General features: G+C 39.1%; 1 protein-coding gene across 3 annotated transcripts in view; it reads right to left on the bottom strand.

Moving 5' to 3' along the window:
* SLC18B1 (solute carrier family 18 member B1) overlaps positions 1 to 26988 on the bottom strand; it is a 37237-nt gene extending 10249 nt beyond the window's left edge. The window contains exons 1-11 of one of the 3 annotated variants that reach the window (XM_087718444.1): positions 26790 to 26988; positions 24935 to 25074; positions 20565 to 20660; positions 17793 to 17866; positions 17195 to 17342; positions 11435 to 11591; positions 9526 to 9662; positions 8272 to 8373; positions 7148 to 7239; positions 3579 to 3674; positions 2240 to 2314 (exon numbers count right to left, since the gene is read on the bottom strand). In XM_087718444.1, coding sequence (XP_087574570.1) covers positions 2240 to 2314; positions 3579 to 3674; positions 7148 to 7239; positions 8272 to 8373; positions 9526 to 9662; positions 11435 to 11591; positions 17195 to 17342; positions 17793 to 17866; positions 20565 to 20660; positions 24935 to 25074; positions 26790 to 26835 — 1163 coding nt within the window. In that variant the 5' untranslated portion in view covers positions 26836 to 26988. Of the gene's footprint in view, positions 1 to 2239; positions 2315 to 3578; positions 3675 to 7147; positions 7240 to 8271; positions 8374 to 9525; positions 9663 to 11434; positions 11592 to 17194; positions 17343 to 17792; positions 17867 to 20564; positions 20661 to 24934; positions 25075 to 26789 lie in introns of those variants that run through there. The other 2 variants (XM_014057531.2, XM_087718446.1) reach the window with 2 other exon arrangements.
* Between the last annotated feature and the right edge of the window lie 432 nt (positions 26989 to 27420).

The following is a 27420-nucleotide window of genomic DNA, read 5'->3' as shown; positions in this document are numbered from 1 at the left end:
GAAGTCAAACACAGCCCTGATGCGGCCCTCAATGAAATTGAGTTTAACACCCCTGCTCTAAACCTTTTCCTCTGATTTTCTTTCCCCCCCTGATTCCTGAAGCTTCTCCATGTGGTAGAAAAACAAGTATGTATTTCTCAGCAAATTGTTTCTGATTGATAAACCATGATTCAGTAGCATGTGCTAGTTTTATAAACTGTATATCCAAATGCACCTTTAACATCCTATCTGTGGTTCTCTATTGGCACCCTTCTTCTTTTCTTCCTTCTTATCTTTGGTTCTTTCTCAGTAACCATTGCCGGACATAGATTCTTTAATACACTGATTAGAAATGAATGAAGCATAAAGTACAATATTTACTAGAACTCTTTGAACTTCAGCAACAATTAACCATAATGGGAAATCCTGTAGGACCATGATGGCGAACCTATGGCATGTGTGCCACAGGTGGCAGACAAAGCCATATCTGCCGGCATGCGAGTCGTCAACTACAGCGCACATGCACACGCTGTCCAGCTGATTTTCAGCCTTACGGAGGGCCAGGGGAGGCTATTTTTGCCCTTCCCAGGCTTCAGGAAAATCTGAGGAGGGTGAAAAATGGGTCCAACAAGCCTACTGGAAGTTCGGAAACGATCTGTTTCTGGCTCCCGTGGGCGGGGCGTCTCTGGAGGGGGAGGAAAGCCTCCAGAGCCTGAGGAGGGCAAAAAATAGGCCTACCAGAAGTTTTCCTTTCTCACAGTCCAACGCACCTCACAAATAAGATGATGAAAAAGTATTACAGATGTTTGCTGCCTGAGTTACTTATAAAATAATAAAGGTGGAGTAAAAACCAAATAAACAAATAAATCTCAAACTTTCCAGGCAATTAAGAAATACAAGATTTGGGATGTGCTCATGACTGAAAAAAATCAATCTTGATGTCTGTTTCTCGAAGGAATAAAGTTTTGGCAGCTGCAAAATATGTTCAGTACATATGACTTTGTAAACATTTTTTTAAAAGCCTTCTTTATCTATTCACATAATTTAATCCTTGTCTTCTGTTCCCGTTGTGAATCAAAACCACATTCAATTATCTATCTTAATAACTGCAGCTATTAAAGCTGCATAAGTGGAAACAGCTAGTTTTATTTGTTGCATTAGAACAACAAATCCCAAATCAATAATCAGAAAGCTTTCAATTTGTATTGCTTTTCTTCCCATCACATAGAAAATACCGGCTTCCAGTATCGATATCGCTCATATTTACATTGTGGCTATTTCAATTTTCTTTCTTTCCAATTATATACACTCACTATTCTATATATTGTATAATCATATATGTACATAATCGAACATAGAGTTTGATACTGGAACGCTGTTAAGAGTGGAAATGTGGTGTAAAAGTTGAAATATGTTTAATAAAAACTAATTAAAAAAAGAAAATACTAGTTTCCGAAGGAAACACTGTGATTGATATCTGTTCTTTAGCTATGCCTATAACCAGCTTTCAGTGCAAAAAGTAGGGCCTGCTTAGTAATACAATGAGATCCCAAAAACCATAATTGTGATTTATAGATGTGAGACAATCAGCTGCCCCTTAGAACCAGAATTTCTCTGTATAGTGCTTTGATGTCTTTGTGCAGTTCAACCTTCTATACTTCTGGCAGGGTCCTGCATGAGTCACTCAACACTTATAGAGGATATAGATATTGGGAGAGATCATATGTTGTGAAATTGTAAGGTGCAATGTTTCTGAGTCGTCTCTTGTTAATATCTCCGATTGTTATGCCAAAGATTCAATACAATGTGCCTGAGCAAGCATCACAGGCTAGTAGCCAACAAAAGGAGCGTCATCACTTGAAGCATTAATAATTTTCTGTGCCATTTTGTAAATCTCGGGTATCATGTTTTAATAGATGAAGGCCGACTACACATTATATTTCTCATGAAGCACCAATATAGCATCCTGTTGATGCAATGATAGTAGCACTATCATGGTGCAGACAGATTATGGGTAGGGCTTGATTTGGGGTGCTACATTTATCAGTGTGAAAATCCCCACCATCACCACTGATGGCTCTCCTCCACAGATGCTACTGTCCTATTTCCTGAAGGGTTATTGGCTTTTATGTATTTCTCCCCAACCCTTAAGAATTTCTTTTGTATTTGATAATGCTGTTAAAAACGTCTACATAATGTTTAGTCAACTGTTGCATTTCTGATCATGAGTTGTATAGGTTTTTTATGAATGGTTACATACCCAAGTGCCCATAATGCACCGAAGAGTCCAGACACCAATCCTAATAAGCTTAATCCTTCCTCAAATCCATTCTCACTGCGGAAGGAAACCCAGAAACCCAGAGTTATTTCCAAGGATGATATTTTATTTTATAACTTCAAAACATTTTAGAGGGCAATCATCACAAAAATAATTATACAGTCCCAAAGCAGAAACATCTGTAACAGAACAGTTTGTCAGTATATGTAGAAAATAAAAATATCAAGGGTTGTCTTTGTCCTCAATACAATATATTCAGCATTTAAAATATTTACAATGATTTGGTTCACCCGTTGAACTCTGCCATTGTTTGCTTAGAATAAAATAACAGAGTTGGAAGGGACCTTGGAGGTCTTCTAGTCCAGCCCCCTGCTCAGGCAGGAAATCCTATAAATTTCAGACAAATGGTTGTCCAATCTCCTCTTAAAAACTTCCAGTGGAGCATTCACAACGTCTGGAGGTAATTTGTACCACTGATTAAATGTTCTAACTGTCAGGAAATTCTAGGCTGCTTCTCTCCCTGATTAGTTTCCACCCATTGCTTTTTGTCCTACCTCAGGTACTTTGGAGAATAGCTTGACTCCCTCTTCATCCATAGTATGCAGACATTTCCATATATTATTGCTGAGCAGAATGATGTTGTCTTCTGCTAGTATCAGTGGTGGGATTCAATTTTTTTTACTATCGGTTCTGTGGATGTGCAAAATCCCCATTTCCTCCCGATCAGCTGGGACTCGGGAGACAGAGAATAGATGGGGATGGGGCCAATCAGAGGTGGTATTTACTGGTTCTCTGAACTACTCAAAATTTCTGCTACCAGTTCTCCAAAACTGGTCAGAACCTGCTGAATACCACCTCTGACTAGTATGTTAAATGGAAGCCATGGATGTATCTTTGATAAGCAAGGCAGGTCAATATCCAGGGCAGGGGGAGAGAGAGAGAGAGAGAGAAGAAAAGGCTTTTCTAAACAGAGGCAGAAGCCAAACCATAATATCTTTGTCTTTAAAACAATCCTAGCAATTTAATGTAGTTGTTAAGGCAACAGCCTCGAAACTGGGAGACTGGGAGTTCTAGTTCCAATCTGAGACACAAAGCCAGCTAGGTGATCTTGGGCTAGTCACTTTCTCTTAGCCTTAGAAAGGAGACAACGGAAAACCACTTTTGAAAAACCCTGCTAAGAAAACCGCGAGGACCAGTCCAAGTGGTCCCCAAGAGCCAGGCATGACTGAATGGAAAGGGAGGAGGGAGGGGAGGAGAGAGGTTAATTATTTAAGTCTTTGAGGATAAAGAATAACATAAATATGAAGAGAAGATCACTTACTATGCACTATTGATTGCTTCAGGGTATATTGGGATACCAGTCATTGCAAGAGCAAAACCATCCAGGACCAACATCAGAATGAAAAGCCAAAGCTGACTGCAAAAACATAAGCACAGTCACAATGCTTCATTTCAGCTGTAATTCATGGTATCTCTCTGCCATCTGTCATTTATATTTAAAAGGCCACCCAACTGACAGTGACTGTAAAGATTTAGAGTCTACCATTTCTTTTTATCTCTTAAGTGTCATTCTCACTGGCTTCAATAACACTACCCATGCTCATTTCTATTAAACCAGACTGCTATGTTAAACCATTCAGCTTTCATGCTGGTGCTACCCAGATTTTAAGCCATTTAAAAAATATTCTGTCTAAACTCTGGGTCACTTCGGTCAAGATCTGCCAATTAAAGTTTCAAATAAGATTGCCAGATACAGAACAGAAGCTCTCTATTGAGCAATTCCTTTACGGTTAAAGGTAAAGGTTCCCCTCGCACATATGTGCTAGTTGTTCCTGAGTCTAGGAGGGCAGTGCTCATCTCCGTTACAAAGCCAAAGAACCAGTGATGTCCGAAGATGTTTCCGTGGTCTTGTGGCCAGCGTGACTAAATGCCAAAGGCACACAGAACACTATTACCTTCCCACCAAAGATGGTTCCTATTTTTCTACTTGCATTTTTAATGTGCTTTCAAACTGCTAGGTTGGCAGAAACTGGGACAAGTAATGGGAGTTCACTTTGTTACGCGGTGCTAGGGATTCAAACCACCAAACTGCCGACCTTTCTGATGGACAAGCTCAGCGTCTTAGCCACTGAGCCACCATATCTCTTATCCCTTACTTTTGGGCCCTCCCAATGTTTCATGCCTGGAAAATAATTGACAATTGTATATACTCCTAAACATATATTTAACTAAAGTTAAGCTAAATCTATACATACAGCATTAAAGTATCAAAATACACATGCATGGAGATAGAACAACCAACTTTAAAAAATAATAATAATCCTTTCTTGCATTTTTTTTCAGATTTGGGTCCATAATGTCTGATTATGGTACTGATACATATAGTCTCTCAATGGCATAGGTCTGGCTGACATGCAGAAATTCAACAATTCAAAACTTAGAGCAGGCATTTTCTTTTCAATTATTTTTTCTTTTTCTGAGATACATTTCTTAATCTTGACCTTTTTTTGAAAAAATCACTGGTGCATCCTTTCATTATTTTTCATGTCATCTGAGATGAGTTTTTTACTCCACTTCCCAAAATAGCAGAACAGAAGGGGGAGGGAAGGGAAAGGACAACTCACTGCAGCCAACTTGCCATGTGATAACTCATCATGGTCAGCTCGCCATGGTACAACTTGCTTCAGGCAATTCAATAATTCAATTTAATTATTTACCATAAAACATTATTTTAACAGTTGCCATTTTGTCCTTCCTTTGGCATCCTTTCTTTAAGATTCAATCCCACTGTTTCTTTGATATTAGTGTAACTCTTGTCCCAAGGTGAGTTGTCCCATGATGAGTTGACCATGATGAGTTGGCCACAGTGAGTTGGCTGCACCAAATTGGCCATGGTGAGTTGTTACAAACCAGGGAAAGGAAGGGTGATTTTGCTATGTTTTAAGCCAGTGCTCGTCTGTATGTCAGAGAAATGTCCTAACCAATATGCAACTGGAACATCAGCAATAACAGTAGCCGGAACAGAGATTTCTTGCAAGAACAAGAAATCAGATAGCAATACTTGAGTTGGCACGAGTGGAAAACAGCCCTTTATGCATAGAGCAAGCAATAACAAGCACAGTTTGCATTATAGGCTGAGGATGGATAGAGGACATTGTTTGATCCTGCTCTCCAGAAACAGGGCTCATACAATGGAGCCACCTGCCCTTAGATTGGCATCTCCATTTCCAAACTAATCATCATAATTGTTAATATATTCCTATGCTATTAAAGCTCAAAGCTGCCTAATTTCTGATTTCCTCAAAGATATCTACTGAGCTTCCATTCATAACCATTATTTAATTTTGAACAATGGAATTAACATTTTGCTAATGAGTAACAAGAAACATGTTTCTCACTGCACAGGAATAAGGATGAGAACAGTGGTGGGACTTGAATAACTTAACAACTAGTTCTGTGGTTCGGTAGGTGTGGCCGGTTGGTTATGTGACTGGATGGGTGACATCACTCATCACGCCCATCTCCACGCCCTGGCCACTCATCTCAAAGGCAGAGGAAGGATTCAACCGATTGGGGCTAATCCCACCACTGGCTGGCCTTGGCCCTACCCATTTTTAGCTAGGTTTTTTGCCATTTTCAGGCCTTTTGGGGGGCCTTTTTCAGGCTATGTTTGGGCCAGTATCAGACTCTTTTTGGGGACGTTTTCAGGCAATTTTTGGGCTGTTTTTAGGCCATTGTGGCCCCCAAAATGACCAAAAATGGTCTGAAAAACAGCCCAAAAAGTTATCGGGGCCATTTTTTGGCCCTTTGTTGACCACTCTCATGCCATTTTTGGACCATTTATACACCATATTTTGGGCCATTTTCAGGGCAAAAATGGCCTGAAAACTCCCAATAAGCCCAGAAAATGGCCCAGAAAATGGCCCTGAAAACAGGCTGAAAAATGAGCAGGGCAGGGCCAGCCAGTGGTGGGAGTTGCTGATTGCCAAACTGTGGAGAATCTAAACTACCGGTTCACCCGAAACAGTCCGAACCAGCAGCAGCCCCCCGCTGGATGAGAAGCAGGAAATGGGACTTTGAGCCTCAGAAAACTACATAACTTTGTGGGAAGGGCTACAGTTTAGTGACAAGCACATAGGTTAATCCCTGAATCTCTAACCATCTATTAGAGCCCTGATACGTCCTGGCTTAAATGAAAAGCATGCAATTTTCTAATTTCTTTCATATAAGGTAATTCTCAATTTATGATCACAATCGAATGCAAAATTTATGCTGCTAAGTGGAACATTTGCCCCATTTTACGATCTTTCTTGCCACAGTTGTTAAATTAGTAACATCGTTGTTAAGTAAATCTGCCTTCCCCATTGACTTTGCTTGTCAGAAGGTCACAAAAGGTGATCGCACGACCCTGGGACATTGTGACCTGGGACATTTGATCATGTAACCATGGAGATGCTACAATAGTCATAGGTGTGAAAAATGGCTGTAAGCCACTTTTATCAGTGCCATTGTAACTTTGAATTGTCACTAAATGAACTGTTGTAAGTCAAAGACTACCTGTATTCCCCAGGAATTCCCAGGAATACCATTATTTTCTTTCCAAATAAAAACTGAAATAAAATGAGGTGATAGCAGAATTCCTGATCTGGAACATCTCTAAGCCTTCCCATTCACAGGTAAGGAAAAAGAAAATTGTATAGCTGTTTTTCCATCCACAGACTGAAGAAACATTAAAAAGAATACTAATGCTAAGCAGCAGAGTTCATTTATTGGGGTTCAAAAATTTGATATTACTAGTTAATACACAGTCCCTTCCTTACTGACTTGATAAACAGGAAAACTTCAGACCAGGAAAATTGTCAGTTTAGACATTAGTGAAGTATATCTTACGTTTCAATGTGCAAGATGGGAGCTGGCCCTAAGAAAAAATAGCATAATGAGGCCAGAAAAGCTCCAACGATTAGCAGCCATTTCCTTAAACTCTGTAAGAGACAGACAAAGAACTTGATTCTCATCAAAATATCATATTTGAATAAATCGAATGCATTAATTCAATCCATAGGGAATAAAGTGAACTAACTGAGAAAACTCACATTAGATCATTTCATGTATTCAGTTCAACCAGAACCTAACATTCATCTTCATGTTCTTTTTAGAAGATGTAACCAATCCTCTGAAAGAGGTTACTTTTTCAAGAGGAAAGGGAAAACAGTTTTTCTCTTTCTCCCAATGAAAGTGTCTCACAAGCAAACTGGTTCTTCCAAAATTTAGGATTCAACTTGTCTGTTTTCAAATAGGAGTCCCTCCTCCCTGTTAAAACGTAAAATTTAAACTATGAACCAAAGGTGGGTTGCTGCGGGCATTACTGCTGGTTCGGTGGGCAGTTTTTTTTAAGCGCACCTAAAAAGGTGTGTGCATGCGCACAACATTAGAAAAGGAAAAACAATTACATTTTTGCAATGAGGGTTGTTCTGCGCATGAGCAGAACCAAAAATCAAGATGCCTCCGCCGCCACCGATAGAACCGGGTGGGCGAGTTACTACCTACTTGGCCGAACCGTTCTGAACCAGTAGGAACCCACCTCTGCTATGAACACAGGTCCATGTGCTATCATTGGCAATGGCTTTCCAAATTACAGAGAGCCGTGGTATTGGTGAACTTTTTGCTATGAACATTTTGCATGCAAAACATATGTTTCATCACATCTATCACGTCAGAGATGGTACTCTTTGATTGGATGGCTTTGACAAGCCAGCTCTACAGTCCTTCCACACATTATGAATATATTGTATTGCTATTTCTTACCATTTCTTGGCTGAGGAAACGCATTGGGCAGAAACACGTCTTCATAGCTGATCTATGGGATTTGGTAAGATCCAATGTCAACACAAGGATTTCTATTATTTGGCTTCTGAAGCATGTCAAACCTAAACACCAATACTGGATAATCACAACTGGCAAATCTAAAGAAGTTTAAAAATTGAAATAAGGATGGGGTAAGATCTTGTACTCACCGGCTTTTTATCACTTAGAAAACCAAGAAGTGGTGAAGATAAGGAATAAGGGAGTGCTAAGGCCAGAAAGACCAATCCTACGTATCCAACTGGCAATTTAAACTATAGAAAGAAAACCAACATTCTTGTTACGGCATAAAAACAGAATATAATATTAATTCAATACAGATAGCCCTCAATTGACAATAGTTCATTTAGTAATCGTTCAAAGTTACAACGGTATTGACAAAAGTGACTTGTGACACTTTTTCACACTTATGACAATTGCAATATTCCCATGATCACGTGATCAAAATTCAGATGCTTGGCAACTGTTTCATATTTATGACGGCTTCAGTGATCCTGGGTCACCTGACCGCTTTTGTTTCCTTCTCACAAGCAAAGTCAATGGAGAAACCAGATTCACTAAACAATCATATTACTAACTTAATAGATGCCGTGATTCACTTAACAACAATACCAAGAAATGTCGTAAAATTAGGCTTCAGTCACTTAACAATTGCCTTGCTTAGCAATGGAAATTCTGGTCTCAATTGTGGTCGTAAGTCAAGGATTACCTGCATCGACCACGTGGCTGAAGATGAATCACATCAGATGTATTTCATGTTAGTAATGGTCTTAGGTTATTTTAAAGCAGGGGTGTCAAACTCGATTTCATTGAGGGCCGCATCAAGGTTGTTTTTGATCTCAGGGGACTGGAGTGGGCGTGGCCAGGGTGGGCGTGGCCAGCTCAACATCACTCGTGTCGGAGTGCCTGTGGTGACCAGAGTGCTCTGCCAGTGAAAATAGGCTTCCGAGCTCTGTTTTCAGCCATAATGGCCTCCTGCAGCCCTCTGCCAGTGAAAACAGAGCTCGTGGGGGTGCGGGGACGTGTGGCTGGCAGAGGCACTGCGGGCCAGTCCTTCACTGTTTCCAGGGTGGCACTGCGGGTCAGATCTAAGCACCCCGCGGGCCAGATCAACCTGCGGGCCTTGAGTTTGACACTCCTGTTTTAAAGGTTATAATTTCTGAGGCATGAACTTATTTATGTTTTGGAGGCCATATGGCCCTTTGGCCCTGGTAATTAGAATTACAATGTAGGAAGAAACACCTAGAAATGTAACAACCATTTGAAAGGTTAAAACACGCTCCTAATATTTGTTATATACCCATGATTTATAAATCTTTTATCAAATCTATTAAGCTTAATGAGTTATTTTAGAATGGATAGGATGTATCCAAAATATATATTTTTTCTTCCAAAAATGCACCTACTTTTTCCAAGACAAATAATGACATTGTGGGATCCAGAAAGGCTATACTTGAACTTAGTCCAAATATATTTAGACAAAGGATTGCAACTTTTGGTATAAGAATAAGCTTCAAGAATGAATCTTTCTTAGGAACTGAATCTGTAATTAGAAAAACATAGAATATAAAATTAATTATTATAGAAACTAATCTGTACAAATATTTTACACATTAAAAGATACTAGTCCTTGCCCGAGTCAGATAAAGAAAAGAAAATAGCTTTTTCCTGTTAATATCTAACCAGGTTGACACACAAATTGTATTTATCATGCATTTTCCTTATAAACAAGAACACAAATCATTTAAAATATCAGTTATGAGCCAGATTAATATATCGGGACATCAGGTAGCATCCTGTATATACCATGTATAAAAAAGCAGGAGAATGTCTAGCATACAAATGAATATGAATACAGTTAGAAGTGATCATGCCCAAATCCAGTTCTTGCCCTGATATCACCTTCAGCCCATCCCATTTCTATGCATTTCGAATGCTAAAAGAACCTGCCGAACTTGTTTATCAGAAAGGCTAACAGCTTCCATTAGCATTAATGCCGCTACAATTAATTTTCAACACTATAGAAAATTATATTTACTATACTGCAGAACACACTCATGTAAAATATTACACACGCACACACAAACACACACTGCTATCATCTCTCTTGCTTTTCACTGCTTTCTAAGCTTTCCCAGAGGCATATGGGAACAGATTGCCATTTAAGAGAAAAAATATTTTAGCAAATACATAAATCCATTGTAGCAGAGCTCTGGCATGCTTCAGAGCAGGAGTGTCAAACTCAATTTCATTGAGGGCCACATCAAGGTTGTGTTTGACCTTGGGGGCCCGGGGTAGGCATGGCCAACTCCAGGTCACTTATGTTGGGGGCGCCGCACTCTGCCAGCGAAAACGGCCTTCCAAGTTCCATTTCGGCTGCTGCAACCCTCTGCCAGTGAAAAAGGAGCTCAGGAGGGCTGCACACAGCGCTCACAAGTTCCTTTTTTTGCTGGCAGAAGCACTTTGGGCCAGTCCTTCACTGTTTCCAGGACAGCCGCGTGGGGCATATCTGGCCCCCGGGCCTTGAGCTTGACACCCCTGCTTCAGAATGTGCACAAAGGTAGCTCATGTGGCAGTTCTTTAAAACAATCCTGTCTTCTCCTGAGATCATATGGCAGCAGGCAGTCCTAAGAGAAGATGGAGCTGCTTTCAAGATTTACTGAATGACCACATGATTCATTTAACAACTGCAGCAGTTCGCTTACCAAATGTGGCAAAAGGTCATAAAGTGAGGCAAAACTCACTTAACAACTGTCTCACTTAGCAACAAAATTTTTGAGCTCAATTGTGGTAGTAAGTTGAGGACTTCAAGTAGTCCTCAACTTACAACAGTTCACATAGTGACCATTCAAAGTCACAATGGCACTGAAAAAAGTGACTTACAACCGTTTTCAACACTTATGACCGTTGCAGCATCCCATGGTCATCTGGAGGCTTGGCAATTGGTTATGAAGGTTGTAGTGTCCCAGGACCATGTAACCCCATTTTGTGATCATGTGAAAAGCAAAGTCAATGGGGAAAGCAGAGTCATTTAACAACCATGTCATTAATTTAATAACTGCAGTGACTTAAGAAATGGGAAATTGGAAAGAAAAGTTGTAAATTGGGGCAAAACTCCCCTAACAAATTTCTCGCTTAACAACATACATTTTGGCCTCAACTGTGGTCAAACGTTGAGGACTATCTGTACTAAAAAATCAACAATCCCCCACTCAAGGAAAGAAAGTCATCATTAATTGAGTTAAACAGCACAAACCTTATGTTCCCTTTCCTTTCCCCAGTGGTAATAAGAAAGGCAATAAAACCTCCACCTACTATAATTTGGTAAGATGAACATATTCAGAGGCACCATGAGCAGCATTACACTTCCAAGGGCAATGAAAGGAACTTCATAGCCAAAACTCTGGTACAAAAAGCCACCAATTGGAGGACCCAACACTAATCCCAATCCGGTAAAGACTTCAAGAATGCCCTAAAAAGAAAGAAGAAACAGCAGTGCAGTTATTAAGGATGGAGTTTTGGCACCAGAAGAAACCTACAGGCTTGGTGAATAACTGTCATTTATTAACAAGAGTGCTATAAGAATGGACTGCAGATGGCTTCTTGCATGTAACAGGTGCACAGAACCCCAATACAAACAATTGCTGACACATTTTAAAAGCACAAAAGTCCCACTTTAAGCACAAAGCCAACTGGATGATTTTGGGCCAGTCACACTCTCTCAGCCCCAGGAAGGAGTCAATAGCAAATCATTCTGAAACCTTGCCAAGAAAACTGCAGAAACTAATCCAGGCATTCAATTAATGCTGACTTGAAGGTACAAAGGGAAAAAGAAGATTATGAAAAGAATTATAGTCCAGTTAACTTTTCTGGCCTCCTAGAGTACCTAGAGATTATTCTGAATTGTTACCTATTAAAGACATCCAAGAGGCTGGCAAAAGTACAGGATCATTTATTTTAGAGAAATATACAGTACATATAATTTAGGTGGAAGGTTTTTTTGTCATTTTCAAATAGTGCCTTCATTAACAAATCCCTATTTAATTAATAATGAGCTGAATTTTTTTCCGCCTCTGCTTGTTGCTTTATATTATGTTACCCATTTTATTCTGAGTGGCTTTTTATTGTCATTTTAAACTCTAAAATGTTTCTGTTTGTTTAATGCTTAAGTGCAAGTGTTTGATGTTTTAAAACCTTCTTTTTAGGATCCTTAAAGAGTACTTTTCCGAAGCGTGGAATAAAAACAGAATAAAATAGAAATAACCAGCAAGCAAAGGATCCTTGTGTTACTATTAATATTATTAGTGGTATTATTAAAATTCATTATAGCTGCCCACTCTCATAGACTCTGGACTGCTAAAAATACAAAAACATTGCAAGCATTTAAAAACATACAGCACCACAGGCAGCCTGGACCAAAATAATCATAATGATAACATCCTAGACCAGGATTGTCACAAACACTTTAACCCCAGTCCTGACAGCAAGAAGGAAGGATAGAAGGTGCTGTTTTATCTCTGAGGGGAAATTGTTCCAGAGCACTGAGGTCGCCACAGAGAAGACACACTACCTCAAATCCATAAGATATCACTGTTTAATAAAAGGGATCTGGAATATACATTCATATTAGGTGGGGAGAAACAGTTGGCAGTCCCACAGGTATCCAGGCTTGATGCCAGAAAGGTCTTTATAGATAACAACCAGCATCTTGAATTGCTCCTGGAAACTGTCTAGCAGCCTATGCAGCTCAGTGACATATTGGCATACTAAAAAATGATAATACTGCTTTATACTGCACTAATGAACAGTGGTGGGTTACGACCAGTATGCCCCCGTACAGGCGTACCAGTGCCTGCCGGGAGCACCAGGTACCGTTTTGTTCCGGTGCTCCGGAGGGTCTACCCACCCGCCCGCATTCCTTACCTATATTTGAGCTCTTCTGCGCTTCCGTGCACACGCACGGAGCATACACCGCCTGCGCAATGCTCCACCGAGCAGTTGGAGCATCACGGAGGCATTGCAGAGCATCACAGAGGTGTCACGGAGGCATTGCAGAGCGTAGCAGGAGGTAAGGACACATGCGTGCACTGTGCGCATGTGCTACGTGTGTTCATGTGGTGGACGCTGGGCCCCATTGCACCATTCCGGTTGCATTGGGATCCGGAACCCACCACTGCTAGTGAAGCCCTACTTGGAATACTGTATACAGTTCTGGTCACCACAATAAAAAAAGATGCTAAGGTCCTAAAAAGTGTACAACAAGGTTGAGAAATGATATGAAGACTAAATTGTATGGTGAATGGTTGGGGAAACTAGGGAAGTCTAGCCTACCAAAGTGAAGGACTGAGGGGGACATAATAACTGTCTTCCAATATTTGGAGGGATTGTCACAGAGAAGAGGGGATTGACTCATTCTCTGAAGCACAAGAGAGCAGGACAAAAAGTAATGGGTGGCACCTTGTCAAATCCAACCTAGAAGTAAGAAAAAAAACTCTGACACTGAAAACAATCAATGGAATATCTTGGCTCCTAGAATTGTGGATGCTACATCACTCAAGGTTTTCAAAAATGAACTGAACAACCATTTCACCAGTATGGTATAGAACTCCTGCCTTGAGCAGGGGTTGAATTGCCGAGATCCCTTCCTGCCCTATGATTCTATATTCCAAATGCCCATTAGATTGCTGCATTTTGTATTAGCTGTAGGCTCTGGATGATAGGGTTCATTAAAACCATGAAAGCAGAAAGGATTCCACCAGAAGTTAGCAAAAATCTATAAAATGAAACAACTACTTGTCATTAAGCAGAAGTGAGAATAAGTAAATTTACCGAGGAGTCATCTTTTTTAACTAACAGATTGTATTAAAAGGCACAAGCTTTTGTGAGCTTATCAGTTGTCCAGAGTGGTTTAATTCTAGTGGGAGTTTAATTCTTCAGTCTCTTCACCAGCTCCTTGTATCTTGCAATACTCCTATTACTCTTCCTCTCTGTTATTTTGGTAATCAATTTCCCAAACCCTATTGGCTGCTGAATTTCTTGTTATTCCAAAAGTAATGCATTATCTTAAACAAAAACATATTTTTCTTGGCATAAGTAGTGCTCAAAAAGAATGCATATAATTTTAATTCCTTTTGTTGTGATTGAATTTCATCAGCACTCAATTTAAAAGCTAGCTTATACAAGAACAGAGCTGCCCTTTGGTTTAATTAGGTTATCCATAGAAAATCAAAAATGCATGGGCTCATCAATTCATTTTTTCTGGATAAACTTTTTCTCAAGGGAATTCAGTGTATTATAGCCTTCCTATGAATGCCTCAAGAAGTGTCAAATCACAGTTAGATGTCTTTCAGTCTTTCTCCCTCAATTTGAGCTTTTATGGCACAGGGAGGCATCTGATTTTTGGCAACCGATGTAGAAAGATAAAATTCTTTACTGTTGAACTACAAAGCCTAATTTCCCCTCTTTCTTAGATGTTTTGTGGACAACAATTTCTTTTCAGAAAAGACCTCATATTTTAGATACGTGAAGGAGGAGAGAATCAATATTTTGCATCTAGCTATATTAGGTCAATGGGAGGCGATGGCTCAGAGGCTAAGACGCTCAGCTGGTCAATCAGAAAGGTCAGCAGTTCGGTGGTTTGAATCCTTAGCGCTATGTTATGGAGTGAGCTCCCATTACCTGTCCCAGCTTCAACCAACCTAGCAGTTCAAAAGCATGTAAAAATGGAATTAGAAAAATAGAAACCACATTTGATGGGAAGGTAACAACGTTCCGTGCACCTTCGGTATTTAGTCATGCCGGCCACATGACCACAGAGCTGTCTCTGGACAGCGCTGGCTCTTTGGCTTTGAAACAGAGATGAACACCGTCCCTAGAGTCAGGAACGACTAGCACATATGTACGAGGGGAACCTTTACCTTATATTAGGTCAATAGCCTATTATGACTGCAAGTAATAGGCAAGGAAAGACAGAGTCAATTATTTCAAAATATATATATAGATATGGAGGATACTGTATTTTTTTTCTCTCATTCTACTGGTTAAAGTATGTTACAAAGTTAGAATTAAGCATCCTCTATTTTTGATTGAGGTGAAATTACAAAATAGAGGTCTGACTGAAGAATAAATTAAAGCACAGAATAAGGAGAAGCAAAAAGATGAAAGAATCAGGGTAGTTTTCAAGAAAATGACTGTGTTCTTTTGTTGTATATTAGGATGGAAAATACTATATTCACCAGAGTATGGAGCAGGGCTGTTAAACTCATGGCCCATGGGCTGGATGCATCACACACTGACCATACCCACACCTAGTTTAGCAAAAGGGGGGAAAGTCACGATACCGCTGTGACAACACAAATTTGACACCTTTGGTGTGGAGCTTTTAGATTTTTTTTAGAAAAGAAATGCTCATTCTTATAACAGTCATAGAACCAACCAACCAATTAATCAATCAATCAGATTAGAGCTGGAAGGGAACTTGGAGGAAACTAGTCCAACCCCTTCCTCAAGCAGGAGACCCTATACGATTTCTGATAGGTGGCTATCTAGTCTTTTCTTAAAACCTCTAGTGATGAAACACCTACAACTTCTGAAGACAAGCATTCCACTGGTTGTCTTCATTGTTATGAAGTTTCTCCTTAATTCCAGATTGCTTCTGTTCTTGATTAGTTTCCATCTATTCCTTCTGGTGCTTTGGGAAATAAATTGACCCCCTCTTCTTTTGGGCACCCATTCAAATACTGGAATACTGCTATCATGTCATTCCTAGTTGTTCTTTTCTCTAGACTGGCCATACCCAATTCCTACAACCATAGTTCCTATGTTTTTGTCTCAAGGCCCTTAATCATCTTAGTTGCTCTTCTTTGCCAAAGTATACAACCAAAGTATACATTATATTATAAATGTTATTAGATATACACAACATGGGCATTATTCTTAAATAGCCATTCATCTGACTTTGTTTCCTAGCAGTGACGTGTGGTGAGGTTTATGGCTGGTGAGGCACTTACACAGGGGTTTCAAATTTTTTTAGACTTGTGGACTTCAACTCCCAGAATTCCACAGCCAGGCATGCTCAATTCTGATTTAAAGCGACAGCATTTGTTTTTCTCCTTTGCAAAATAAGTTTTACTTCATTATTTTTCTTCTCCTTTCCCTCCTTCCTCCCTCTCTGCCTCCCTCCCTCCTCTCTCAAACAGACACACGGACACAGAGAAGTTGGATCCCTCTTTCATTCACTCTCTCTCAAACAAACACAAACACAGAAGTTGGATTGGATATATTTTCCAATGGCTTGAAAGCAGCTCCTTTGCCATACCCCCCCCCCCCAATTCCCCTGCTGCCTTCCGATCCGAGCCTTTGATTGCAGGTGGAGCCACGTTGCCTTTTCAAAGTTGTAATCAGTGAAGCTGGGCTTATATACTTTTATCCAGCTCTGTGTGTGTGTGTGTGTGTGTGTGTGTGTGTGTGTGTGTGTGTGTGTGTTTGTTTGTTTGAAAAGGCAACGTGGCTCTGCATGCAATCAAACTTTTTGAATTCCTTCCCCCTGCCCACACACGTACTTTTTCCAGCTGTTTCAGAGAGGATTTCAACTCTGTTCTTGCCTGCCATCATGAAAAGAAAAAAATGTAAAAGGAAAAAGGCAAGAGCTCTGAGGTCAGACAGAGCTAGCTGCTCCCAGAGCCTCCAAAAAGCCTCTAAAAAACGCCCTCTACAGGAGGCAGGAGGACCACGTGCCTCATCTACATAAGGAATTTTTCAGATTTTAACCCTTGCTTAGCTCTGCTCGAGTGATCATAAAGTCAGACTAAATGAGGCACCTCATTCTTCTGCCGCCTCCTGTAGAGGGCACTTTTTAAGAGGCTTTTTTACACAGTTAAGCACTAAGCAGTGTCATCCACTGTGACTCTGGCAGCAACTAACTCAGCCTTTTTCCTTTTAATTTTTTTTTCTTTTCATGATGATAGTGGTGAGGCCCTGCCTCCCCTGCCTCCACGTCCCTGTTTCCTAGCATAGCTAGGATGATTTCCCAAAAATCATCCTATGTTACATGATTTTGATTGGCTTCATACATACCATAACTGTAGCTACATTTTTTGGGAAAGCATTTATGAGAATAGAAAATGAGGCTGTCGCTGCAGCAGCAAAACCAATTGCATCCATTGCTCGGACCAAAAAACACAGCCCTATGAATATTGGCCCATCAGGTGCTCTGTCCAAAAATCTAAAGAGAAAGATATAATGAATTACTCTATCTCTTAAAGCAGATAATCCTGCTTTAATAACAGATGTTATTTAGACAGATGTTAAAGTTGTAGTATATTGACTGGTTTAGCAGTGTTCTACTGCAGAATAAAATAAAAGTAATTTGTATTTTCAGCAATGTTCCAAATCATAGAAGCACTAACAAACATTTCATCCTGATAAATTTATCAGGGTCAAGATAATTGCCTGGGACTTACAGCCTAATATTAAAAGGAATGGGGGAAAAAAGGTTACTTCTATTTTTCAAAGGAATGAAAACAATGAACTCCAGAGATCCTTTCAATCACAGAATTAATAAAAGAAGTTAATAAAAGAAAAAAGTAGATACATATGCTAAAATAAAATAGCCACAGCAACACAGTAAAGCTTTTATGAAAAGATGCTGCATAAAACAGATATCTATACTCACCCAAAGAGAACCGTGACACATCCCGAGACGAACATGCCAGCAATAAACATAAATTTTGCTCCAATCTGTACAAGCTGTAAATTATATTTTTTTTTTAAATGTTGCTTTGGAAACTTTCTTAAGTTTCAAAAACAAATGATATATTGACATAACCACATTTGTAACATAGAATTCAACCTAGTTTTACACAGTGAAGTAAACTAGTGTAATTAACTGTTCTTTACTATTACTAACAGTTCATACATTAATGACATGATGATACTTTATGAACTACTGCAGTAGCAGTATTGTAATAATGCTTATAATCACCAAAGCTTATTGAAAAGATCTAGAAAAAGTGACTGAACCATAAAATAGTTTTTAAAAATGTAAAATGCATACCATGAATCTAATTCTAAATTCACCGCAGAATAAATTGATCCTGATATTGCTGAAGCACCATGGGAAAATTTTGAAATTTCATAGAAAATGCAAGATACAGTAATAAACTATCAGGCAAAATTTTTGAGCTGGTGGACAATTTGAATACTTTTATGTTGAAGATGTGCTCATTAAATGACTACAAAAGAGGTTGTGCCTATTCACAAAATGGCTGCCATTCTGCAAGGCATAACAACTGAAACACAGGCCATTTTCTATCACTATAGCTTTGTTGTTTAATTAAAGGTTCCAAGGATTTTTTTTTTAAACTAACATAAAAAGTTTGAAAAGCCATAGTTTAAACCAGGGGTGTTAAACTCACAGCCTACGGGCTGGATGCATCACATGCTGGCCACTCCACCCCGTTTTAGCGAAGGTGGAAAAGCCATATGTCACTTGATAACGTAACAACACAAATTTGACAGTCCTGCTTTAGATGATCAGGACACTGAAAAAAATATGTTACGTAGAAAATATAATAAAGGTTTTCAATTTAGCAAAATGGCTAAAAGCAGAACAGATTTAACAGATAAACAGAGTTGGAAGGGACCTTGTAGGTCATCTAGTCCGACCCAAGCAGGAGACCCAACACCATTTCTGACAGATAGCAGTCCAGTCTCTTCTTGAAAACTTCCAGTGATGAAGCCCCCACAATTTCTGAAGCCAAGATGTTCCATTGGTTGATTGTTCTCACTGAAATTTATCCTTATTACCAGGTTGAATCCCTACTTGTTCAGTTTCCATCCATTATTCCTTGTCTGGCCTTCAGGTGCTTTGGAAAATAGCTTGACCTCCTCCTCTTTGTGTCAGCCCTCAAATATTGGAGCACTGCTATCATGTGTCACCTAGTCCTTCTCTTTACTAGACGAGCCATTCCAAGTACTTGCAATGGTTCATTGTATGTTTTAGCCCCCAGTCCTTCTCTTGCTGTTCTCCGCACTCTTTCTAGAGCAGGTGTCAGCAACCTGCGGCTCCAGAGCTGCATGCGGCTCTTTCACCCCTCTGCTGTGGCTTCCTGTCTCCCAGTCTGGTGAGATTTGAACTGACAAATTTCAGGCAGCAGTCAGTGAACAGAAGGAACCTGCACTACTACACTCTAACCACTGCGCCACCACAGCTCATATAAGATCTAATAGGTCGGAATCACTAAGTGATTCCAATTAGAATTGTCATCTTAAAGTATGTGTTCAGTCACTACCTCTGTCTGGAATAATATTTCCTCTGATGTGAGATCAATCTCTTCCTTCCAGGGTTTTTTTAAAAGTGTATACTTGGCTACGCTAAGCCTAATGAATGGGGGCTAGGCTGTTGTGACTGCCCTTCAAATTGATGGATTGGTCTTTATTCTTACCATAAATGTTTTAGTCATAACTCCTGATTGCATAAGAATATAAAATATTGTTTTCAATTTAAATTTTTGGTTGTAATTTGTAATATATATTGTGGAGTTATATTCTACACAAAGATGGTAGATTTGGAGCTTTCTAGAAACTAGATAAGAGACAGAGAAAAAAGAGAGAGAGAGAGAATGAGAGAGAGAGAGAATTGAAAATTTTTCTTGCTACAGATTTGCATTTGTTTATGTGCTGGAAGAGATTGAACAGTATGCCATTGATATTACTGTATTTGTATATTACTGTATTTGTATTTGTACTATATAAGACGCACCAGAGTATAAGCCACACCAAGATTTTGAAAAGGGAAATTAAAAAAAAGTTTTGCCCTCTGCAGACCTCCCAAAAATGACCTGTTTTTCATGAAAACCACCCGATTTTGGCAAAAATGGGCCCGTTTTTTTTTTTGTCAAAAGGGCATGCATAGCCTTTAGGAGGCTTATAGAGTGCTCCTGGAGGCTGGGGGGGGGGGAAACAGCCTGTTTTTCGCTCATTTTTGCTCTCCCCAGCCCCCAGGAGCACTCTGGAAGCCTCCTAAAAGCTATGCATGGCCATTTTTTAAAAGGGGGCAAAAAAAAACCAGATTTTCATCCTCTTTTTTGAGGGGAAAAAAGTTGCATCTTATACTCTGAAAAATATGGCAATTCTTTCTGTTGCCCGTGGGCCATGAATTAAGATTCTCATATAGTCCTAAATTCTTTGATTACTTTATAACTTGAATGGTTTTGGATTTCAGAGACCTGTTGAGTCAGTCAATTTTTGCAGAAATCTAAGGGCACATGTTCAACTGACAATGTTTTTAGTTAATATGCACTACCATTTGGAAAGCTAACTTTTCCCAGGCACTTTGTTTGCAGAAGATTAGAACATTATGATCTATTTCACTGGTGCAATGAACTTTTTATCAGGCTATATGATATTTTTGTGTAGTCATCATGGTATTTTTGAAGATACTTACATATTTTCCCATTATCAATGATGTCAGGAAGTTGAATAACGCAAAGCATCCAAAAATAAATCCAACAATTGTACTACTAACTCCTTTCTTTTCTGCCTTAAAAAATCAAATACAAAAACTTTTTAAAAAAAGTCAGTAGAATGCACAAAATAATTACATAGCTCAAATTTTACAAAATGGCCTAATGAAAATTGGCTTACCACAATGCCATAGGAAAAGAACTTCTGACTATGATAAAATATACATGTCTTTTACCTGATTTGTTTTCTATAATTTGCATTTTTTGTGATATGGTTACATTTATACACTCCCTTTTAGCTGTAAGTCTTACAGTATTGTGAAAAATGATTGCAAGTATAAAAGTATAAAATAAGAACAGGAAAAAGTGGTATGTTGGCCTAGTGATAAAGCTGCTCACCTTCTACTCAGAAGGTTAAGAGTTCAATCCTAGATAGCGGCAGATGTTTTTCTCTTAGAGTGCAAAGAAAAAATATCTGCTGCAGGTTTAATTGCTGGTTTTACTATTTCATCACTAGGGACTACCTGGGTGTCGATAATTACATCGTCAGTTGGTTCTAATTTATTTCACCCCATGTGTTCTATAAACTTAGCACTAGTGCTACAGTGAACCTTAGTTGTGCCTTTCTCCCAAAATCTAAACAATCTATGGTTGACCTCGTAACCTACAAAAAATAACTGTCGAGGTCTATGTTGCCCTTTCAGTCTTACTTGTGAGGGAATATGCCCCCATGCTGGGGCTCTGAATGTATGTAGGTAACTTAAATCTGGTTTTTTGCCATGCCACCTAGTGAATGGTAATTCACCGGTTGTTGTATTCACATTATTTAAAACATGGTTACTACACATCATAGTTTCACCCCACTGTGTTTCCGGCAAACCTGAACCAGCTATCATAGTTCGAGCCATGGTCTGCAATGTTTGACCCCTTCGTTCTACAAACGAATTATGTTGTGGCCTATAAGGAGCAGAACGTTTGTGCTCGATTCCAGCTGTTCTCAACATAGTTTGGAATTTATAATTGGTAAACTCCCTCCCATTATCAATAACTACAGTGATAATCTTGGCTTTCATCTTTCTCTCAGCAAACCTCAGCCAATTAAAGAAATGCTGAAATGTTTCTGTTTTGTTTTTCATTAAATAACAGAAACCATATCGGGAATAATGATCCATGATACTCAAAACATAACAGGCACCTCCCAAACGGGTTTTAAAGGTCCTATTATATCAGCAAAAACAACCTCCAGAGGTTACTTTGTTTTAAAACCATTCAGTCTGTTTGCAGGAGTAACTTTGCTCTTCTCCTGATTGCAAACATTGCACTTTAAATATTTACTGCATGGTTTTAGTTTTACTCCCTCAGCCAACTTAACAGTTTGTTGCAGCATCTTGAAATTAATGTGGCCCATGCATCTATGTAGTAAATGTATACATTTGTCATGTGGTTTCCCATTATCATAAACTGTGTTAGCCATCTGGCCATGAGATATAACATATAAACCATTTGTTAATTTGGCAGTAACCCTATTACCTTCTTTTTCAATTATACAGTTATGTCCCCTAAAGGTTACTACATAGCCAATATTAACTAGAGCCCTTACTGATAATAAATTAAATTTCAGTTTAGGTACATATAACATTGGTAACTTCTCCTTTAGGAATGAACAACATGCATTACCTTCACCAGCCGCCTTCACCTTCCATCCATTTGCCAAACATACATGTTCCTTGCTCGTGGTCATTTTTACAAACCTTTTTCTATCACTAGCAGTGAACTGTGATGCTCCACTATCAACAACCCACAAATCATGGTTTACTGGTGCATTGCTAGACATAGCCAAAGTAGACATAGCTAAGTTGACATTAGCGTTTTTTCTAGCTCTTCCGGCATTCTGCTGTTTTGCCTTTTTACAGAACCTAGCTATATGTCCCTTAGCCCCACAAGAATAACATTTTCGAACAGTATAGGCAGTAGAAGGTGACTCCTCATGTTGTGGTGGTTTCTCTCTCAGTTGTTCCCTTTCCATCCTTCTTCTTGACTCTTCCAACAGTCGTGCAGTAATGTCAGCCAATGTTAGTTCATTTCAGGTTAGGATTTCAAGAGACAACACAAAAACATCATAACTCTAATCCAGTGAGGAGAGTTTGATATAAACTTGATGTAACTCAGAAAAAATTAATTCTTTTTCATGTAGCTCCTGAAAAACCACTTTCATGAATGTTAAATGAGCTAACATATCTCCACCTTTCAGAAGACGTGCCCTAAACAGTTTGTAAGATGTATGTGTGCACCTACAGTGTCATGCACATAAATTCTCTCCAAATTCTCCCAACATCTTGCAGCAGAATCTTCTCCACGAATGTGTACTAATTGTTGGTTATTCAGTGTTAGACCAATAATACACAACGCCTGTTCATTGCTTCACTGAAAATCTGCTATCTTCTTTGCATCATCATCGTTATCTGGATTCCAAGCAGTTACATCCGGTGGATTCTGTACAGCATCCCATAAACCTTCCCTACGCAGAAGTAGACTGCATTTCATAGACCAGGAAACATAGTTTGCTCCATCCAACCAGGTTATCATTGATAGACTTGTTGATGGGTTGCTCACCATCTTCTCCAGGATAGTAAAATCACTAAATGAACAGCTGTCTGTATGCGGTATTGCGTATCAACACCAACTCTCCTTTAGCTACGTCTGGTACACTCTGGGCCCATAACCAGTGTTATGTAAGCTCCCCGTTGGGAGAGCGAGTATGTTCAGCGAAGCGTTGTGAGAGTCGTGTTGGAGAACACACAAACCAGCATACCAAGACACTGCAGTTTAAATAGGCTTTTACTTTCGTTGAAATAGAGATATCAGAGTCCATCAAACAGTCCAAGTCATACACGGATAATTCAGTCAGTCATCAATGTCTTTCAGTTAAGGGATAATCCAAATAACATAGTCCAGTAACATATAATCAGTCCAGTAATCAAGGTTTGCTAACAGTTGCAAAACTTACAATAACTCACAGCACTCAGATCAGATCAGCCTAGCATCTAACAAACAGAGAGAGAGCTAACAGACATTCTGGCTCCCTCTTATGGCCAATTGAGGAAAACAGCAACCAATCACATTTTACAGTATGATTTAAAGAAACAAGTATAACATTGTTACATGGTTTATGTATTGCCAACCCAACAGTTAGAATTATATTCCTAACACTCCACATGGCATCAGGAAAAGCATCTGGCCTGTAATTTCTATTTCTATTCTATTTCTATTTATTGAATTTATAGGCCGCCCAATCCCGGAGGACTCCGGGCGGCTTACAAAAATAAATGCTCAGTTCCACTCAGTCGGCCCAGCTCTACCCTGAATTAAGGGACTACAGCAGGCATGTCAAACTTGCAGCCTGCCGGCTGGATGCATCAAACACTCGCCATGCCCACCCCTGTTTTAGCAAAGGGGGGAAAGTTGCAATATGTCACATGACAATATGTAATTGCAACTTTGATACCACTGGACTACAGGGTTTTAAAAAGCAAAAAAAAAAAAAAGCAACAAGAGGAAAAATAAATTTAAATGCATGAACGCCTGTGGCATTGGAATGGTGGCAAATATTGAAAAGTAGTATGAATTTTTTGCTGCTTTTGGTACCCCATCTCTCTGAGTTCAGTCATTTGTATAATTATTTTTTGTCAGCTTAGGTGAATGTTTAGCAAGTGGTAACAATTTGAGAAAAATTGCACATATATTCAAATGTCTGAGTGATTGTAAATCATACACCAAAAAGAACACTGTTACAACAAATGGAGGTGATGTAATCATTTGTAATACATATCCATGATTATGCAAGCCGTTTCTGTATGAATGCGAAGTGAATGTTCTGAATTCCCTTTTAAAAACCAAGCAGCACAATGGTGCTCAGTCCTCAAAGAATGCAAGTATACAACTTTGTAGGAACTGCTTTAAAAAGGCTGCTTAAACTCAGTGGAAATCTAATCCAACCAAGAGGAAAGATGTTGGAAGAATTGCACATGTTTATTTGGTTTTTTAAAATAGTAAATAGACAAAGAAAAAAGCTACCTAATGATATAATTATTTAAACTAATTCAAAACTACACCAACTTTTAAAAATGTTGTAACTATTATGTTGCTCCTACATATGTACTAGATTTGAGGAGGGAGAGAAAACACTTTTTGTAGCAAATAAAAGTATACAAAATGTGAGTTTTTATATTTTGTGAACTAAAAACTGATAAAAGAGCAAATGAGTCTTTGTTATATGAATTGCTGTATCACAGAGGCCATCATTAAAGAATCTTATTGCAGACTTTTGTTTTAAACATATACATCCATTTACCTCTCTTGGAAAAAATGGTCCCAGAATCGAGTAGCAAACCATTGAACCAAAGTTGAGGGATGCTGTTGATATCATGATAAACATCTGCTGTCTGCTCAGCCGCTTTGGTTCCTCATTGGCAATCTGCGATCTGTCATTATCTGAGGAGCAAAAATCTCTCTTAGAATAGAAAAATAAACTCAGCCTTCAAAACTAATAGAAACAAACAAGTTTCTGACACCCATCAGCTCGCCAAATAAATAAATAAATACAGAACCTTGTATTTCAATAGGAGCATGCTTGTTTTATAACTTGTCCCAAATCTATTCATGACTACAGTTCTGTTATAAAGCTGTAGTTAAAACAAGAACAACAGATTTCTAAAACACACTCACTCATTCTTGAGCAAGTTTTAGAAATACAGAGATTAATATTCAAAATCTGTCTTTCAGTAGGATTAGGAATATGAGAATTCAACTGTACTTCCAAATAAATTGGGTTGCAGCTTCTAGAATTCATATGCTAGCTGGAAACTTGAGAAGATTCAGTCCAAACAATTGAAGAAAGACTGATCAAGAAAGACTGATTTTGTTGGTATCAGATTTTTGAAACTAAAATTTTTATGTCTTGAAATGCTCCAGACTAAATACTAGGTATGAACTAAGCAATGAGAGAAGAAAAATATCACCAAGGTAATGTTTATCTTTAATTTAACATTCTAAGTTATTATTTTACATATTTACAATGCAACTCAGTGCTTCTTTATTCAGACCAAGTTATAATGTAATATTGATCTTAGGTGTCTTCATGTCCCTCTTGACTACTAGTGAATTAATGGACAGGTCCCTGCAGGTTTCTTTACAACACTTTTCAGAAGTGATTTGCCTATTTCCTAACACTGAAAGAAAATGACTAATCCAAAGTAATTTAACTGGTTTCAGCCTAAGGCAGGACTAATCACTTAATGGTTTCATTATGATATTTTCATACTCATCTTTCTTTACTTTCTCTGTATTTATTTATATATACATAATATTTAATCTACATGTAATCTAACCTATATGTAATCTAATGAGAGAGAGTGGGGAGAGGGGGAAGGAGAGGGATCTATCTAAATTCCTTCATGGAAGTGTCCCAGATTCTAACCCAATTCCTTTAACCTCTGGACCAAGCTGTCATATACATTATTGTTTTTAATGTCTTCAAATTAGTCTCAACACCTGGCAACTGCCTGGACTATTATAGTGTCTGTAGTTTTTTTTTTTTTTTAAGCATTTGGAAGAAATCTTTGGAAGCAGTTAGCCCTTGCTTTCTTCCTAAGATTTTGTGTCTCAGGCAGGACCCCAATGAACAATCTCCCAGTTTGTTAAAAACAAAACAAAACAAAACAAAAAAACCCCTCAAGCACTCCTAGGTAGTAGATATGACCTTCAAAAATTCAGTTTACAAGGCTAATTTTTGTAAGTATGCCAGTTTGATGTAGTGGTTAAGGCACTAACTTAGAAAACCAGGACACAGTGAATACTAGCCCTGCCTTCTGCACAAAGCCAGCTAGTTGACCTTGGTCCAGTCGCTTTGTCACTCCTGGGAAGGAGGCAATGAAACCTTGCCCTGCCACGAAAACTAGTAAGCCTTGCCAAGGAAAGTAGAGGACTTGGCAAGAAAACCTAGGCACTCACCAGAAATCAATACCATTGCATAACCTCTTTCTAAGGATAGAGCGGTTAAAATCCACTAGCCTTACATATGATCAAACATGTGGAGAGCACAGGGGCTGTTTGTAATTCCGGACTGACATTCCTCCGATGAGAGCACTGCGGGGAGGGGAGAAAACTACCCCAGGAATGCCGACAATAAGCTCTGCCTCCCCCCTCACCTGGACTCTCGTCATCCGGGGGACCCATCGCTTGGTAGCTTTCCATAGCCGCGGAGCTCCTGTTGTAAAGCGGCTTGGAAAGGAGCGGAGGCTGAACCCCCCTGCCTGTCTCTTCGAGGTCCACCCTCACAGAGTCGATAAAGTTCAGCTGCCGCGGTCAGCAACTTCCTAAGCGTCCGGAAAAAGCGATTCCGATTCAGCCGGAAGCCGAAATCTACCCAAGGCTGGGATCCCTCCTTTTAAGTTAGCCGCTGAGATCGGAAATTATCTCATATTTACTCACCTGTCAGCAAGCCAGATTTATTACTATGACGACGTCCCAGGCACGCTTCAGCGCCCTTTGGAAATTAAGGATAAAAGGTCGAGTTATGCTCTTCTCTGCAGTCTTATTTATAACAGCCGGTATTGCTTTCTTCCGGATTTTAATCCCCCCCCCTCTTCTTCTTTTTCTTTACTTCCCAGTTTGCCTTAAAAATCCCTTGGTCCTGCTTTGCTTTTTGATATCAACCAAAAGGTTAAGTAAATGAGAAAGAAACATATGGAATATCCGAACCTTAATTGTACTCTAGGGGTCGTTTGGAAATGCACTTAGTTTTATATATTTACACTATACTGTAATATGGTTTACGTT

The sequence above is a fragment of the Thamnophis sirtalis genome, unplaced genomic scaffold (assembly GCF_051295495.1).
Source record: "Thamnophis sirtalis isolate CommonGarterSnake01/CBP01778 unplaced genomic scaffold, rThaSir2_p1.2 scaffold_6, whole genome shotgun sequence".
Taxonomy (NCBI): Eukaryota; Metazoa; Chordata; class Lepidosauria; order Squamata; family Natricidae; genus Thamnophis; species Thamnophis sirtalis.
Note: the sequence above shows the minus strand (reverse complement) of the source record. Positions and strands in the feature narration are given on the sequence as shown.